Source organism: Haliaeetus albicilla, chromosome 9 (genome assembly GCF_947461875.1).
Source record: "Haliaeetus albicilla chromosome 9, bHalAlb1.1, whole genome shotgun sequence".
Lineage (NCBI taxonomy): Eukaryota > Metazoa > Chordata > Aves > Accipitriformes > Accipitridae > Haliaeetus > Haliaeetus albicilla.
In genome coordinates, this window is record NC_091491.1 from 9605898 (window position 1) to 9622983 (window position 17086).

The following is a 17086-nucleotide window of genomic DNA, read 5'->3' on the forward strand; positions in this document are numbered from 1 at the left end:
GTGAGGGAAGAGGGCTGAAGCCCTGCGGGGCACGGAGCGCTCTGTCTGTCCGTCTGCAAGACGGCGGTCCAGCTCTGCGGGGCCGGAGGGTGCCAGGTGTGGTGGCACCGCTGATTGTCCTGTGAGAATCTGCGTGTCTCGTGGTTTTTTTATAAAGCCTGAAGTCATAGCCTAGGAAAAGGCAACAAATCGGTTCACGCAAAGGGTACGTTTTGTAAGGACGCCAAGAAACTTGGGGCTGCGTTGCCTCTATTCGCAGTAAAATACAGCGCTGTTCTCCAGCTGCCCTGCAAAAATCGCGCACGCTTGCTGCCCTCCTCCCAGCCTCCCTCACCCCCCGCCAGCCGCAGGAGTGCGGAGAACCAGCCCTAACGCCCGGAGTGCGAACCACCTCTGCCCTTCATCCCATCCGCAGCCACAGCAGGGTGATCTGGGGACACGGGGGAGCCCCGCGGCTAACACACCGCGCCGGTTCAAGCACGCTTCAGAGCCAAAGGCCTAGGCTGGTGTCACCGATAAACGCCCAGCGCTGACCCCGCAGCCCTCACCGGAGGCCATCCCGGGAGCCCCCGGCAAGAGCCCGGCCGGTGAGCGGCTCTGACGGCGGCGGAGCAGCGCCCAGGCGCCGCGGCTTCCCGACAGGCAGTAGGGTAGACGGCCCCGGCGGGGCGGGGAGCTGGAGACAGGCACCGCCAGGGGCAGCCCTGGCCCGGGCTCCGCCGTATATAAGCGGCGCGGGGTCCTACGGGCGCGGTCCTGTCACGCTCGCACGGGGAGGAGGCTGAGGTGGCGATGGCGGATTTTGATCCTTACGACGATCGGGCCTACAGCAGCTTCGGCGGCGGCCGGGGGTGAGCGCGGAGCCGCGGGCGGCGCCAGGGCCGGGGCCGCTGGGGAGCGCCGAGGGCTCCCCCCGCCGCAGGGAGGGAAGGAGGGAGGGGCGTCCCGCGGCCCCCCGGCCGGGCGAGGAGGGGGCGCGGCCGGGCAGGGCCTAGCCTGCCCCTTTCCCTGCAGAGATGGCGGGCGGGCACGGCGGGAGGGCGGGTGGAGAGAGGGACGGGGGGGGGACGCTGCCTCTAGGAACCTTCGGGGCCCGTCTTGCCCCGCCGCCTTCCCTTCTCCGGCGGGGCGCGTCTCCCTCTGGCCTTGGCGGGCCCGCTTTGTGAGGCGAGGAGGAGGCTGTGGTGTCCCGGGAGGGGGCGGCGGCCGTCCCCTCGCTACGCGGGACGAGTGCCGCAAGGGTTAGGGCCTGGCGGCTTGGGAGCGCCGGGGAGGGGCGGGTGGGGGGGTGTCGCTGTGTTCCCGCCGGCCCGGAGGCGAGCGGCTTGGGGGGGGGGGGGAGGATTTAGGGAGGTGCTGGGCCGGAGCCAAGGTAGGCCCTGAGGAGCTCCTGCGGGTACAGGCCGGGAGATGGGAGCTTCCCGTGAAGGACGGCAGGGGGGCGAGAGATCCCCGTTCTGGCGGGACGAGCTCCGTACGGCGGGGTGCCCGGCGGCGGGGGGAGCTGCTGCCGCGCCCCCGAGAGCGGGCAGCATGGTGATGGCTGCAGCTGGGAGGAAATGGGAGGGCTTTGTGGTGCCTCCGGTCGGGGAGGGATGTGAGCCGCCGTCCTGCGTTATCCGGGGCTCCGGGTGCTGACTCCAAATCTCTGATCCTTAGAAGCAGGGCTTGTCTCAGCTCTGTTTCTTTGCTGGAGAGTGCGTATAGGGGAGGAGCTACAAAAACACTAACCAGCAACTGCAAAGTTTGTCTTAAATCAGGTTCGGAAGACGCAATTAGCAATTCACGTTTTTGAAGGTTGGTGCCACATAAGTTTCTGTGTGCACTAAAATAAAACAGTAGGCAAAAACTATGAAATAAGCTGTCTTTGCGAATAAATCTTAACAAGTATGCTATTTTATAATCTAATCCTGCAGGATATGTTTCCTGATCAACAGTGTTCTTGTCCTTTCCTGTTCTTAGAGGAATAAATTGGTTTCCTTTCAGACTGTTTAGGCAGCAGGGAAGAGCTACTGCTGAGGTTATAACAGGAGTAAGTTTTCTTGTCTTTGGAAACACTGACACTTAAGCTTTGTCAGCTCGTTTTTATGCATGGATACCCTTTGTGTCTAAAGAAGAGATGTCCCAAAGCAAACAGATGATGTAGCCACTTAAAATTCTGTTATTTTTTTAAATTTTGTAACAAATAACCTTGACAGCAGCCTAAACAGTCTATCCTAGTCAATGCAGGCACATTCTATGATATAATAAAATTAAAGTTAAACTGTTACTTTCATATTCAGATTTCTTTAACAGGCTACTTAAACTTGCTCTCAGGGAAGACGTGGATACTTGTTTTGGTGAACTAAAGGCATCCTGCTGATTAGTAGATGTCTTTGCAGATGGGAAAATGTACTTATTTTGAATTAGCTGTAGTTTTAAGCCTCAGATGCTACTAATATTGGAATGCAACTTATACCTGCATCTTATTTATCATTATTACTAGTAAGTTACTAACAGCTAATGCACGATTTCAGACCTTAACAGGTCTCTGTGCTTTGTATAAAGTCCCATAATATGTTCTGATTAAAGAATTCCATGTTAAAGTGAATCCTCATTTTTAGGCACTCTAGGACTGTAATAATAGTGTGACCTCAGTTGAGATATAATAGTTTTTGTGGAAGTTGCATTCTGCATTACCTTTGCTCTGTATAGAGAGTAAGCATAGGATTTAAACATAACAAGAGAAAACAGTAGCATCCAACAAGTTCCAACATATGTAAGATACCTGCCTCTTTCTTGTACTCTTCAAAATTGTGCCGGAAGAGCAACAAAATATGGCTGTGGTGTCATGACACAGGGGATTTTGCTACACCTGAGATGTCTGGTAGTGCACTGATTAAGAGCTGAAACGTATTACAATGGTATGCAAAAATCACTTTATTCCAGATGAAGAACATGCTGCTGACATTAATAACAAAAGGCTTACTATAAAAGCTTTTTGGTAAGGGTTTTGGAGCCCAAAATTTGACACAAAACTGTGTGATTAAGCATACTGAGGCCTAGTTGAAACTCTGAACATCTGTAGAGCTTCTCGAAGTTGAAGGAAACCGAGTATTTCTCACTCCTGACTGCTGGTAGGCTGTTTATTTAGGTGTGGCTTTAAGCACTGGGCTTAATGCTGGGCACTTTACTCAAAGGTTAAGATTCATCTGCTGAAGTGCTGTACAAGTTAGTGCAAATGGAGAGCTAGTCTTAATCCTTCTGGCATTTTGGATCCTGTGTTGTACCCATTTAGTGTTAAAAAATGTCTCCTGATTTTTAGGCTTCGGTAGCTTTTTGTTGAAGACATCTAATGCTTACTGTAGAGATGTACTGGATTGCTTGAATAAATTGGGTATGTATTTAGAGTTGTGGTCTTGGAGACTTGTGACAAAACTTGTGTCCTGCTGAGCCTTATGCTGCCTCTGGTAAAGCACTAACATTGGAATCCAGTTAGACTGTTGTCTCTGTGCTGTGCAAGAAGATAAATACTGAGCTATTGTTTTGATCCTTAGTGAAAGGCTGTTAAACTCAAATACTAGCTTTCAAAATATTCTTTGTTTTGAGCTTTTGACAGATCTTGTTTTCTGGAGAGAATAACTAAACTTGAGAGGCTTCAAAGTGATAGTTTAGTTGTTCTTTCACCCCAATATGGTCTTACAGTGTTGTTAGCTCAGTCCACCAAAAAGTAAGTTTAATTATAGGGATGTTTGCGTCGGCATTTGCTAGAACCAAGCTTTCCTCTAGCTTTCTGCTAAAGAAATCAAATGGTGGTGTTTCAGATTCCCACATTAAGATGGCATAATTATTACCTAATTGTGTCCAAGCAAATGTTACACTGAGTGGGAAATGCAGATATTCATTTAACACTTTGGTGTGACCCGGTTCACTTAGTTCAGATATGTTTTTAATTATAGTTGACTTTTGTCCTATTTTGTTACAAATGAGAGCATCTTCTTTCAATCTCATTATTTGGCTACTGAAGTCAGCCTTTTTTTTTTTTTCTTTTTTAACTGTTTCAGTGTTGAAAAAACATAGGGAAGCGTAGAAACAGTTTCTTTTTGTGTTGCTATACCTGGATTGTGTAGGAAAGTTAGTTTGGAAGCTAGTTATTGACCATTCCTGTTCTTCAAATAGAGACTAAAATACCCAATAGATAGTTATATATTTGATAACAGAGGCCTTAGTGGATCAAATTCAAAAAGAATACTTCATTTTCTGACTTGCTATCAGTAGGAATTGCACAACAGGGCATGGATTTCCACACACACACCCTGCGAAGTTCTGGTATGCCATGGTAGAAACAAGGTTTATCTGTAGCACAAAAAATTCTTTTGGGGATTGCTAACTTGAGGGTGTGGTTTCAGAAGCAGCTCAAATTGATCTGAGTGGAGGTTGCTGTTGGAAGCTGTAGTTCCAGCCCTTGCTTTCATTCTCCTTCCTGTGTTGGCAGGAGTGCTCTTTGCAGCTGTCCAGATCACCTTGTTGATCTGGCTGAGAATTCAACTTTAGGGTGAGTTTTTAGGCAAATCGTCTCACTGAACAAGATGACTGGCAGTTCAAGGAATGTGTAGAAGGAGGGAATGCTCCTTTTAAACTTAGCTGAAGCAATTCTGATGTTCCTATAGACCTTTTTTTTTCTGCAAATTAAATATGTATTTTAATAGCTGTTTGTAAGCTCATAGATGAGAATTAAGGGCAAAAGCATGGAACTGATTCTACATGTTATGGAATTCTTTAGAAGAGCAACTCAGCTGTCTTGGAGTTTCTCCTTAAAACTTAAGTCTTGTGACTGTAGTTAATTCTGCTATACATACACAGCACCCAACTACAGCAGCTTTAGTTCTCCAGTATGTTTTTGACGCTGACTTGTTAATGAGACAAAGGCAGATGAGGAATATTGGCAAAAATGCTAAAACATGAACCTGGGTGGACACTAATTACAGATATGTAGGTTGTGATTCAAGTACATTTAGCATGCTAGTGTTGGTGACAAATGACTCCTGCGCGGAGCTGCTACCGTAAAAAGGCACAAATGACAGGCTTACCTAGGAAGAGTTAAGGAATCTTATTCAAGATTTCTGCATTATCTGATTCATTAGTAATAAATTATTTATTCTGGAATGAAAAAAGGAAAAAAAAAAGGCAGACAAGTACATTGCTTGCCCAGTGGATTTTTCTGGCTGTGTGCAACCAGCCAGAATAAAAGGAAATAATAGAATTATTTGACCTTCTGTATTTTAGGTAGGACTCTGCAGAAATCTAATTAGTCCATGTCACACTAGCAAATCCTGGTTTGGTACAGTTTGTGTTCCCCCGTGCTTTTAAATGCATAGTGAGCTTCTGGGAAGGGAAGCAGACATGAACAAAGCCCATAAAAGTAAGGCGTTGAAGAGAACATGGGCAGAGTAGTAGGTAGGCATCTCAGGTAAAAGTCAAAGATTGCTTAGTTGGGGCAAATGGTGTTGGAGCCAGTAATAGTGGCATCCTGTAGTTTAAAAGTCCAGGAGCTGTAACTTAGGGTTACCTTGTGCCCATGGTACAGATCTTGCTCTCTGTAAAGGAGATCAAAGTTAGCTTTAGAAGATTAGGCTCTACAGGAAATTAACACACAGATGTGTTTACATTAATACAATAAAGAATTTAGCTGGTACAGTCTAGTTTTTCAGCAACCAGTGCCAATAGCCTTAACTGAGACTGAGGAAAAAGATAGAAGACAACCTAGTTTACCTCAGTCTGTAATTCATGAGACACAAAGGAAGAAGTAAGCATCCAAATAGCACTGAAATTGGTTTCTCTGCCTCAGAATACCTTGCTCAACCAAGTTTTTTTTATTATGTGTTCAATTCAAAGCATTCCAGTCCAGGTAACTGATAGTTACAGTTATAACTTCAGAGTTAGGAGATGTTTCTGTTAAGCTAAATGCTGCTGAAATAATTTAAAAGATTGTGGAGTGGATGTTGATAATATACTATTTAGTTAAAAGCATTGGATCCAGATTAATTTCAGGATAAGCTGACGAGCCTCTGCCATGCACGTATTTCTTCACTGCTATAAATTAATCTTACAATCTGGTCTAGGATGTGTTTTTTAAGAAGTAATGTTTTTGAGTGGGGGACAGTAGAGAGATAACCTTATGTTGCTTTTCTTAATGGATTATGAGATGAGAAAGAAGTTCATTCATCACGTAGTTACTGAGTTCACCTGTAATGTATTTAAAATATATTGTTCGTTTGTTTTCCCACTGAAGTACTGCATCGGGTAATACTAGAAAGGAGTTGGCCAGTTGTGGAGGTGACAGGTACAGGCAAAGGGATAGAAAAACTAACCAAAGTTATGGGAAAATCCACTTCCAAAAAGTCAAACAGCACCTGAGCAGTGCTATATACTATATTACTGGCTGTGTTGGGAGTTCCAGAGACACTGCTTTTTTTTTTTTTTTTAAACAGGTCTCGTGGTGGCGGTCTTGGTTCCCGCAAACAGAAAGAGCTGCCAACAGAACCCCCTTTCACAGCATATGTGGGAAATCTACCCTTCAACACTGTGCAAGGAGACATAGATGCCATCTTCAAGGATCTCAGTGTAAGGAGTGTACGACTAGTCAGAGACAAGGAAACAGACAAATTTAAAGGTGAGTGTTCAGAGTTGGTTTAGTTGTAGATGGCTAATTGGTAAGAGAAAATGAGGTACTTCAGAAGTCACTTCAATGGGGAATTTCAGTCTACTGTAAAGTGCAGTTAGTTTGTTGATCTGTTTGTTCTTGATGATGACTTATGCAGGTTTCTCATTCACTAACAAGTAAACATCTCATTTGAATGAGATTCACTGTTACTTCCATCATCTTAAGATACAGACTAACCTGAGTGACAAGAGTCAATATTTGCTCTGCCATAAAAGGACTTTCTTAAACCTTGTTTGTCTTGTATGAGTTCCAACAAAGCTGAAGTGTCTGACCCACTTAAGATCTGTGACCTTAAGTGTTGAGTACTTACACAACCTTTCTTTAGTTTAAAAGACTCCCATTGCTTCAGCTCTGTCTTTTTTTAGTAGACAGGGAGAAAAAGCAAGTAGATAAGCAATTCAGGCAATTGTTTTAGAGGATGCAAATCTGGTTTCCATTGGAATTGGCCAGTGGAAAGGGAGTATATTTATTTGTAAGTTACTTTTAGGGGGAAAGAGGCTTAAATCAGATAACAGAGGGTCTTAGAAAAGGAATAAATTCACTAAATGATGTGGTGACATGATATCAGACTGCTGGCCAAGCAGGTACTTCAGCTTCTTGTTTAAAAATACTAGTAACTAAATGTCAATATTCAGCTCAGTAACTGTCTAAAGGCATAGATCAAATCTACTCTGTAATGACAACCCTATGGTAAAGGGAATTAATCAGGCTTTTGGCATTTGTGTAGTGTCCATACAGAGTTCTATTTCAGGATTTGTCCCCATCATTAATAGGCATAGGTAAATGCATTCATCGTTAATGATGTTTGGTTTCTGAGTTGCATACATCTTGCACTTACCATATCGTAGCTCATCTTTGAAAGAGAAGGAAGGCTATTAGCAGATATGCAGGAAGAGTAGCTTCTTACAAAGGCCTTTTAAAGTGCTGGTATTAACTTGTGAGGTTCTTCTTACAGGATTTTGTTACGTAGAGTTCGATGAGGTGGAGTCACTCAAGGAAGCTCTTACATATGATGGTGCAGTAAGTATACTTGCAATTAATTTGTGAAATAAAAAGATAAGCACAAGTCTCAAACTTCTTGGCAGCCCACATGGTACATTCTGAAGATATTTTCCCCTTTATTTAACAGCTTTTGGGTGACCGATCACTCCGAGTGGACATAGCAGAAGGCAGAAAACAGGATAAAGGTGGCTTTGGCTTCAGAAAAGGTGGCGGGCCTGATGACAGAGGTGACTTCCATTTTTCTAAATAGCTTCTTAAATATAGTGGTTATAGTTATGACTTCTGGTGCCAACTAATGCTAAGACAAGGCATGCAGGTAAACATGAAGATTATATAGGAGGGAGAAATTTTATATGTATATACACATTTCTAACCTAGCTGCTGCCGCTCCTGAAATGTCTGGAATATAGATGCGCTTTGTGTCCAAAAGCTGATTATGTTGTGACTCCTAGCCCAGGAAGTGAGACCAACACCCCTAGTAATATAAAGTGTCTTGCAGAGGACAATCATAAGCCCAACAGTCTGATCTGCTACTATTTTATTATGATGCAAGAAAAATACATAAGCACAAGTAGACAAATACTTATTTTGGACTATCTATCTCCTGTTCCAGTGTAAAAACAGGTTTTGTTGTAGGTGAAGCTTAATTGAACTAGACTCGGTAAAGATTTCCATTGAATGTGTATTAGAGAATCTTTTCTGACCACTTATTCTTCGTTAACTTAAACTGACCTTTTGTTCCTATGCAATGGAACTTGGTAGTACCAAAACAAAAGGATTTTCCAGCAGCATGACTTTGGATATTGAAGGACTGAAACTTTGGTTTGGTATTCCCTTGATCAGTCTTTCCCACAGCTTCAGACCTGAACACGATTGTGGCTTTTTTCCTAGGAATGGGAGGAGGTTCCCGAGAATCCAGAGGAGGTGGATGGGATTCCAGAGATGACTTCAATTCTGGTATCAGTATTAACACTTATACAGATAGGAAGCCTAAAAGGCACAGAAATGTTCTCATTCTCATGTCAGCTACATTTGTCCCCATTACTGTTTTGATTGTATCTACTGTATGCCAACTTTGGACATCCCACAGCTGCAGTGGGATTCTTCAGAGGGAATATTCCATTGCCTCATAACAGAGGAAAGAGTTGTGACTAAATTTTATGAAACAATCTTAAATGACAGAATACTTGTTCAAATGTAGCCTATGGTGTCTAGGTTTTAAGCATGTCTCAAACATGCGGCCAAGTACATTTCTGAATAGTAGCAGAAACAGACAGATTATGCAGAAAAGCTGATACGGTATTCTTTCAGACCAGAGGCTTTCACCTTCTTATGGAGATGTGACATCATTATGAAGCAACTGACTTCTCCAAAGATGTGTTAAGTGTTCCAAAGCACTTTTAAATGCAAAGTGTTCCTAAACTTTTAGATCTCTTAGTGATGCAAGTTGCAGCAAATGACTGAGCTTGCTGAGTGGAAAGTAGTGATGGAACCACTGGGTTTGCTCTTGACTTCCAGTCAGTTTCTAGCTATTAGAATCCAGGGTGACATTAACACAATTGCTTTTGTCCTCTGAAAATGTGGGTTTGGTCCATTTTCTGATGGGGAGATGTTGGCAAATGCAACTTTGCAATGTCCAATCTCTGCGTGAGTGGAAAGGACAAAGTAGAAGGAGCGGTAACAAAGTGCGCCCTTGCCACTAGCATGAAACTGAAGCATGGTGCTGGAGAGAAGAAGCTTGCTACAGCGCTGCGCTTAACCTGCCTTTGAAGCTAAGCATTCTGGTGTCATAGCTTTATACCTTCTTCGGCAGCTTCAAATATGGATGCATTTTAGCTTGTTAGATGCTCGATGAGTGATTTGTGAGCCAAAAGTTTAGTATTTAAGTCTTAGTTGCTACAGAAGCTTTTCTTCTCAGGTTGTACAGCCTTGCTCTGGATCAAGTCTTTAAAGATGGTTGCTTGGCACTGAAGTAAGTAAGGGACGGTTCTGCAACTTTGCCAAATACTGAAGTGGAAAGGAAAAATCTCAGATGGGAACAAAACAACTTTCTCTTCCAGGCGGCTTCTGAAAAACTGAGTATATTCCCCTTAGGTGTGCTGTTAGCTTGAAGTATCCTCTTCCCATTGAATGCAGATGATGGGGGCTTGGAGAGATACTCTAGGATAGTCATTGGTACAGACTGGAACTCTGGTCAGTGACAGACAGTTCTTGATGGTTTTTTTGGTACATACACTGGAGAAATGCAGTCAGTTTCATATTTAAAGTCTGAATTGTTTTTTTTGGTTTGTTTTTGGGGGTTTTTTTCAAGGTCTTTAGTCAAGTAAATACCTGGTCAGTTTATAGTTCAGCTAAAAAACCTTGGGGATTTGCTCTGTTTTTCAAAGGCTCTGTTTTATAAGGGCCATATACTTCACTACTCCCTAGCTATTTTCCCATTTGCTCTGCTCCTGCAGATTTCATGCTAAGGCTGTAGCCAGTGTGATCTGCTGGCTACAGAAGTACTCTGAGTACTTCTGGTGTCATCTCTGCATTCCGCTAATGGTGTTAACAAACTGAAGTTGCAGCTGAAGCTCATATTTTAAGCTCACTTGATGACCCACTCTCCAACACCTCCAGTAAGCCTCTAGGTGGATAAAGCAGTTTCTGAACTTGGCACAGTATACTTGGTTTCAAATGGAATCTGTATGGCTCTTCTAGAAAACATGTTAGAGATCTGTGAAGCAGGCTGCCTACAGACAAAAGGCTCTCAGTGCATCATCTTGGACTGACAACAGTGACTTGCAAGGTTTTCCAGTCACTCAGATAAAAGTCTAGATTAAAATTATTGCAAAATGTGCTCTTTAAATTCACTGTCTTCTGTCTTCAGGATTCAAAGATGATGACTTCTTGGGAGGCAGGGGTAGAGGAACCCGCCCTGGAGACCGGCGACCACCAGGTGCCTCAATGGGAAGTGGTGGCACTGGTCGCTTCAGAGATGGGCCTCCCCTTCGTGGATCTTCCATGGACTTCAGAGAGCCAACAGAAGGTAAACTCTTTATGTTCTGTAATTCAGTCTTCCTTCATGAAGGAGACTTCTGCTTTCTTTGTCGGGTTAAAGCTACTGCCCTTGACAGACAGATCTTAAAACCTTAATGTTTTTTCTTTCAGAGGAAAGAGCACAGCGACCCCGACTTCAGCTCAAACCTCGAACAGTTGCTACTCCCCTCAATCAAGTAGCCAACCCAAACTCTGCTATCTTCGGTGGAGCCAAGCCCCGAGAGGAAGTAGTAAAAGAGCACGACTGAGTTTGGGGTTGAGAGGGAATGGGGAGGCGGGAGAAAAAGCAAGACAGTAGAGAGTGACTAGCTCTGCTGGAATGTCAACCCTGCAGTTTACCATTCCTGCCATCTGGTATTTGTCCTCTTTGAAACCGAAAACACAGAGCTTGTGAATGCATGTCAGCTGTTAACAAGTGGTTTTTAGTACGTTCTTGGCTTTGCTGTATCTAGTGCCTGCTTTGTGCTGAGTTTCCCTCTTCTGTTTCCTTCCAAGCAGCACAGTTGCTAGTAGATAAGGCAGTGTAGCTGCTTCCACAGGTGTGGAGGTCTCTGGACAAAGGTGCTGCTTCACTTCTTCCTTTCTGGGTTTGTTTTACTTTAGAAGCACAGGTTAGACTTAGTTATTTCCCTATATCGTTTCCTTTTACTTCCTCAGTGCTCCTCTTCTGACCTGCATGTCTTGTTCTGTATTGCTGTGGCTCTGAAGAGGAAAACTGGAGAGTCCAGATGAGTTCAACAGAGAAATTTACAGTTCTAACCAAGTAGTGAAATACCGTTTATGAACAATTGGTGATAAGAGTTACTGTATACAGCAGAGCCCCTTATAAAACTAAGGGGGACAGCTTCCCTTTCACACCCGTTACCAGGAATTATCAATTTAATAGATGCAAATACAGTTGGCTGACAAGAAGCCTGGTGAATAGGTGGTGGAATCAGTATGGATAAAGTATCTCTGCTGCCATCAGACTCTTGCCGGTGGCTGTCTATTGACTTCAAAATGGTATGACACTATACCTCTGAGCTCAAGGTTAGTGCTGCAAAAATGTGCCTGTTTGAGCACAACTGCTCACTGGCTCTTTCTGCTTACTTTTGGGGGTTTTACATGTTTGGTAAATTTTTAAACAAAGTTTCTACAAATAAAATTGCCTTTTTTATTTTTGTTTAAGGAGTGTATACTTTGCCATGCAGTATGTAATCGCCATTATCTCCTGTATTTCTTTGCCCAGTGGTATACAGTTTTAAGACCTCTGCTTTCAGAATACCTTGAAAATGGGCAGATTAGAAATTGTTCTGCTATAGATTCTCTTCATGTAGAAGTTTGGGTAAAAAGCATCTCTAATTGCTGCATCTCTCTTCGCTTGAAATGTTTCTTGCTAGTGTTGTGTGAGAGGAGGGAGGGGAGGCTGGAGCAAGAGGTAGAGATCATTAAAGTTTGTTTAAAAACAAAACCTGGATCTACAATACTGAAGTGTGGAGATATGTCCAATGCATGAGAAACTTGGGCCCCTAATGCTAGTGCTGACAGCTTTCAGATAGAACAGCCAGCACACTGGAGTACTTGCAAGAGGAGTTTGGAAGCATGGCTGCTTCACTACCAGCATCACTGCTAGTAGTGAATTTCTTCCCTAAAGTTATCTTTGTAATGTCAGAGTCCCAGCAATTTACAGAACTACTTTCCTTCCTTCTGCCTGTCACTTAATCTGCTTCTGAGATAAGAACCATTTGTCTAACACTAATACTTAATTTAAGACAGACATGCATTTGTGTGGTTGTATTCCAAACCAATAATTGATCTATTTACATCTTCAATGTGGAAAAGATTTTAAGAACAAATTCCCATATAAAAATTCACTTCTAGTCAAGACAGTTGACTTTTAAATGTAAAAACAAAACAAAAAAAAAAAGGAAAAGAAGAGAATTCCAAACACTTAACACATTCTGCTTCATAACAAAATAAATTTATGGATATGGTATTTTGTGAATGATCTTTTAAATAAAAGAAAACATTAAGTAATATTTAACATTGGTCTTTATTTGAGTCTGCTATAGCATGTTTTTCTCCCCCCCTCAGTTTTCAAACATTGTCTTAATTTGGAAATTTGCTTCCTTAAATTTTATGGGGAAGCAGTACCAGACCCATTCTTATACAAGAAGGGGGAGGGGGAGGAAAAGATAAAGGGGAGGAATCTAATCTAAACAAGTGCTGGAACATGCAGGACACAGTGAAGTAAAAAGTGTGGACAAGTGGAAGCAAGCCCAAGTTCTTTGTCCTGTGTCTTCAATATAGCTTCAGTTAAATTGCTAAGGCTGCCAGGCAGAATTTGGAAGTACTATAGCTTGCAGGTCATGGAGCTCGTTATGCCATTTCCCACCAGCAGGATTCTGCTGCCCTCTGACCAGAAGCTGTTGCCCAGTACAGGGCAAAATATGTGTCCTACCATTTGAGTAGTGATCAGTTTAATGTGGAGTCTTTGAGGTAAGACAAATCGATTGCCACTGTCTTGCCCAGTTTCTCCCAACTTTTGCAGCAGACCTGTTTCCCGCTAGATGTAATTGTTAATGAGGCTGTTGCCCTGTGTCTTTGAAGTATATGCATTCTGCAGGGTAAGTTAGAAGAGGGAGAGCGATGTTTTTATTGAGGAAATGAGCTCTGACCTTCCTGCTGGTTTTACTGCTTTCCACACTGTGAAAGGGTGGAAAGTGTTCCTGCCTTCTGGCTACTTGGTCCACTCTCTCTTTAGACCTGCGCTTAGGACAGCTTGAGCAGAGAGAATCCAAATCCTGCCTTGGAGCCACTTGCTGAAGCAGTGTGCATACTAGCACCTGACTGTCCTACATGAATAATGACCTGAGTTTTGTATGTCAGAGTATGGCTAGCTGGGTGGCGATAGTGTCCTTCAGCTGCGACCACACAGCTTGCTCATCGTAGCTGGTCTTTCAGACCTTCTGATGGTGGAAGCAATAATTTCATCACTGCATGGAGGAAAGTAACACTGGTTTGTGAGAGGTAGAGAGAGGGAAAATGGCTCATCTTAGTCCTATAAATATTTTTCTGTATCTGCTAATATTTGTTTGGTCAAGGGTTTCCCACTAGGGAATGCAGCCTAATCCCAATATAATTTAGTATTTTTTTTGTTTAGTAGTTCTTCATATGCAAACATAAATGGATTGCCTGGTTTTTTTGAAGCATTCTGCATCATGCTTGCCATATGGCTTAGGGTCAGACTCTTCCAGTCCTTTTTCTTTCCCCCTGTCAAAAATGTAACTACCATTTTCCTATACAGAAGCATATCAAACCAGCTTGTCTCAACAGTTGATAAAACCATATTTAATATACAAATATGGCATTTAAGTTTTGTAGGAGGAAGCAAGTTTATTTTTTCCCCATCCCACCAGCAAAAAGCAGTTAAGGTTTAATCTGTAATGCTTAATTTTACCTGCAGCTTAAAGCTAAGCCTGGCATGGCAAAGCCTAGACCGAGGAGGTTACCAGCAGTGCTAACAAATGGATAATTCACTTTGTGGCTATTCATATTCTCACCAAGTTATTTCTAGTAGCTGTGCAGAGTTTTCTTCAAGCTCGAACTTAAAAAATAAACAAAACTGAAGTCAGGAATGCAGCAGATGGTTTTTGGAACTGAAACTGAATTTGCTTTGCTACTGTAGAAAGTGCTTTGTTGTGTTTCTCCAGCTGGGTTTGCAGGTGGGGAAGGCTGGTGTGGTGTCCCTGGAAGAGCTGTGAGGCAATGCAGGAGTGAGCAGCACGCATCTAACATGCTGGAAAGCTCCACTGTCAGCCACCAAAAACCAAACCCCACTGAGCTCCAAAGCCCAGGAGCAGTCCTGGGAGAGCTAATCCAGTCCTTTAATGGCAGCAGCCCAGTGCTGGCACGGGTGTGCTGCCAACTCACTGGACCGTGCAAGACTGTAACAGCATCCGAGGGGGCTCTTTGTGCTTGTGGTCATGAATGTTGTTATGATGGCTGGAGGAGGTGGCGGAGTGTTCACATACTCAAAGGACGGGCTGCGGATAGAGTCAGGTTAAATTTATGCCCTCGAAGGTGGCTTACTCGCCTTCCTAAAGTAGCAACAAGATGTTAATCTACTACTGAGACGTGCTGGCACTACTAAAAGTCTCCAATGCTGACCCTGAATTTCTGAAGTTCTGCTAGGTCTCCCAAAGCTGGTTGTGACAGAGAATGAGTGCGGCCAAGACTCGCTGTCCCAGGGCCGTTTGGGATGATGCTGGTATTTTTCAACTTGTCTTATGAATTCTATTATAGTTTCAATCCTGACTTTAGCACATAGTATAGTAGGAGCATTTGCTACCTGTAGTACTAGCTGCTGACTTGTCTTCAGAAAAGATGAGAAAATTGTGAGAGTTTTAGAGCAAATCCTGTGATATTGCAACCCCTCCTTTTTGTAGAAAAGATTTAATAATAAAAGCCAGCAAATTTTGAAATGGTTGTGCGACCCCTTCATCAGAGCACTTGTGCGTAGCAACTTCCAGAGCGGCCCTTGTCCCCCTGACTGCTTTGAACAGAGCTGTTGGGAGCGACTGTTTTCCAGGAACCCCCTGTTCACCGGGAGTGTATTTTGGACAAAGGCTGCATGTGTCAGGTTTGCTCCAAGCAGTGCAGTTTGAAGCCAGGCATAGATCACTGGGTTTCTCTACCGACCTCATTCCTTCTCAGTGTGTGGAAGTACATCTCGTGATTATTCACACTGGCTTACAGCAAGAGCATGGGCAATAAGCTGTTAAGTGCGAGCATCTTTAAATTTGTGTTAAGTTTATGTTTTACATTCCGATGGTTTCTGTTTCACTACCGGACAAGAGCGAAGGCTCTGAAGGAATGGGGCTGTTCGTATATCCTGGCACATTCTAGTGTAGAATCAGTTACCTTTGTAGTTCCCACGGGCACTTCTCTGGACTGGATTCTTGGGATGCAATTTTGTAGGTGGTGCTTGTCTTAAATTTTTAGAAAGGGGAGTTTCTGTGGCTGAAGAGGAATTTGATTTCCAGCTGAGACTGGAATTTTCTGATCTGGTAGCTGAATCCCTCCTCTCAAATATGACTTATCTATCCACTGCAGGATTTTAAGGAATCAAGTATATTCAAAGTGGCAGAGGGCCATCTTTTATTGGGTGCATACGTCTCATCTATATAATCTGAAGTTTATTCTGTTATTTGTGATACCACTTACTATAGCGGTATTAAGCCGAACCAATTAGAAGCATTTGAAATGGTGTAATCATATTCTTTGACCCTGCTTTCTGAAAGGATTTAATCCTTCAGTGCCAGACACTTGACTCTCAAGCCTGATGCACATTATTAATAGCAATATCTTGATGACATTATATGTTCTGGACTAACTGGAGAAACATACTACCAAAGCTATAAGCGTATAGCTTGCACCTATCCTGCGCATTAAGGATTGCAAGGGAGCTTTGCTGGTTCCTCTCCGTGACTGCTCACTTAAACCCGCAGCTTAGATGGGCACAAGAAACGGGAGATCAGGTTCTGGGTGCACATGCGGTGTCATGGTGTGCGTGCGGTGTCGCTGTTACAAGGTCTGAGATCATGTTCCTCATCTTACTGTAGCTGTTTGGGTGACTAAATCTAAAGCATTTTATGGTTTCCTTTTCCATAGCTGCAACGCCTCTGTTACGTGACGTCGCCTGCTCAACGGCAGGTTCATTTTAACATCGGCTTCCCTGATTTCTGTCCCCTTTGCAGCAAAGTGCATCCAAGGGCTTTAAGGACCTTCAGCGCTGTTACAGGAACAACCTGCGTACCTGTAAGCTCACAAATTCTTGTGTAAAGCTCTAGAGTGTGCCAGGGTTGATGTTTTGGGTATGTTATTGCCGGGAATGCTGCCACCACCTTTCTGCCCAGTAGGTTTCAGCCAGGTTAGTGTTCCCCATGGTAGGGATTTTCTTCCCGCTAGGAGATTGTTTTGTTCATGTCACCGTGCTCCCAAGATCTGCCTTTTTCTTTTAAATAAACCAAAAAATCACTAAGTACCTCTATAAACCCCTGCAAAATCTGTACTGTAATGAACCTGTATAATTTGTATTGCTGTATAAAAAAAATCAAATAAAAGCATTCAAACCTTCTAGGATTTTGTGTTCAAGTTTAAGAATTATTGTGTCTACGGGGATGAACTAAGCAGGATAAGAATGGGAAGAAGCTTTATAGCACCGTAGGGATGTACAGGATTAGTCTTTGCAAACCTTACTTGGCCAAATTTCTGTAAAGCACCCAGAAATCCTAGTTGTGAGCTGGCTTTCCACTGGGTGGTAGCAGCATGTATCTTCAGCTGTAACGGAGCTGCTTTCGG

The 17086-nt window shown here is 43.4% G+C and overlaps 1 protein-coding gene across 2 annotated transcripts; it reads left to right on the plus strand.

The window, feature by feature from the left end:
- Positions 1 to 659: 659 nt before the first annotated feature.
- Positions 660 to 16862, plus strand: EIF4H (eukaryotic translation initiation factor 4H). Of its 2 annotated transcripts, XM_069791470.1 has the most exons (7): positions 660 to 851; positions 6471 to 6652; positions 7659 to 7723; positions 7833 to 7932; positions 8597 to 8662; positions 10575 to 10733; positions 10856 to 16862. In XM_069791470.1, the coding sequence occupies exons 1-7, from the start codon at positions 793 to 795 to the stop codon at positions 10990 to 10992; spliced, it is 768 nt and encodes a 255-aa protein (XP_069647571.1). In that variant the 5' UTR covers positions 660 to 792; the 3' UTR covers positions 10993 to 16862. The 2 variants fall into 2 exon arrangements, with proteins under 2 accessions (XP_069647571.1, XP_069647572.1); XM_069791471.1 differs by lacking the exon at positions 8597 to 8662.
- The last annotated feature ends 224 nt before the right edge of the window (positions 16863 to 17086 follow it).

Bases quoted from the DNA above. Each gene is read 5' to 3' on its own strand.
- EIF4H (XM_069791470.1), top strand. From the start codon at position 793: ATGGCGGATTTTGATCCTTACGACGATCGGGCCTACAGCAGCTTCGGC. The intron at 852-6,470 runs GTGAGCGCGGAG...TTTTTTAAACAG, and splicing joins AGCTTCGGCGGCGGCCGGGG to GTCTCGTGGTGGCGGTCTTG. The intron at 6,653-7,658 runs GTGAGTGTTCAG...TTCTTCTTACAG, and splicing joins GGAAACAGACAAATTTAAAG to GATTTTGTTACGTAGAGTTC.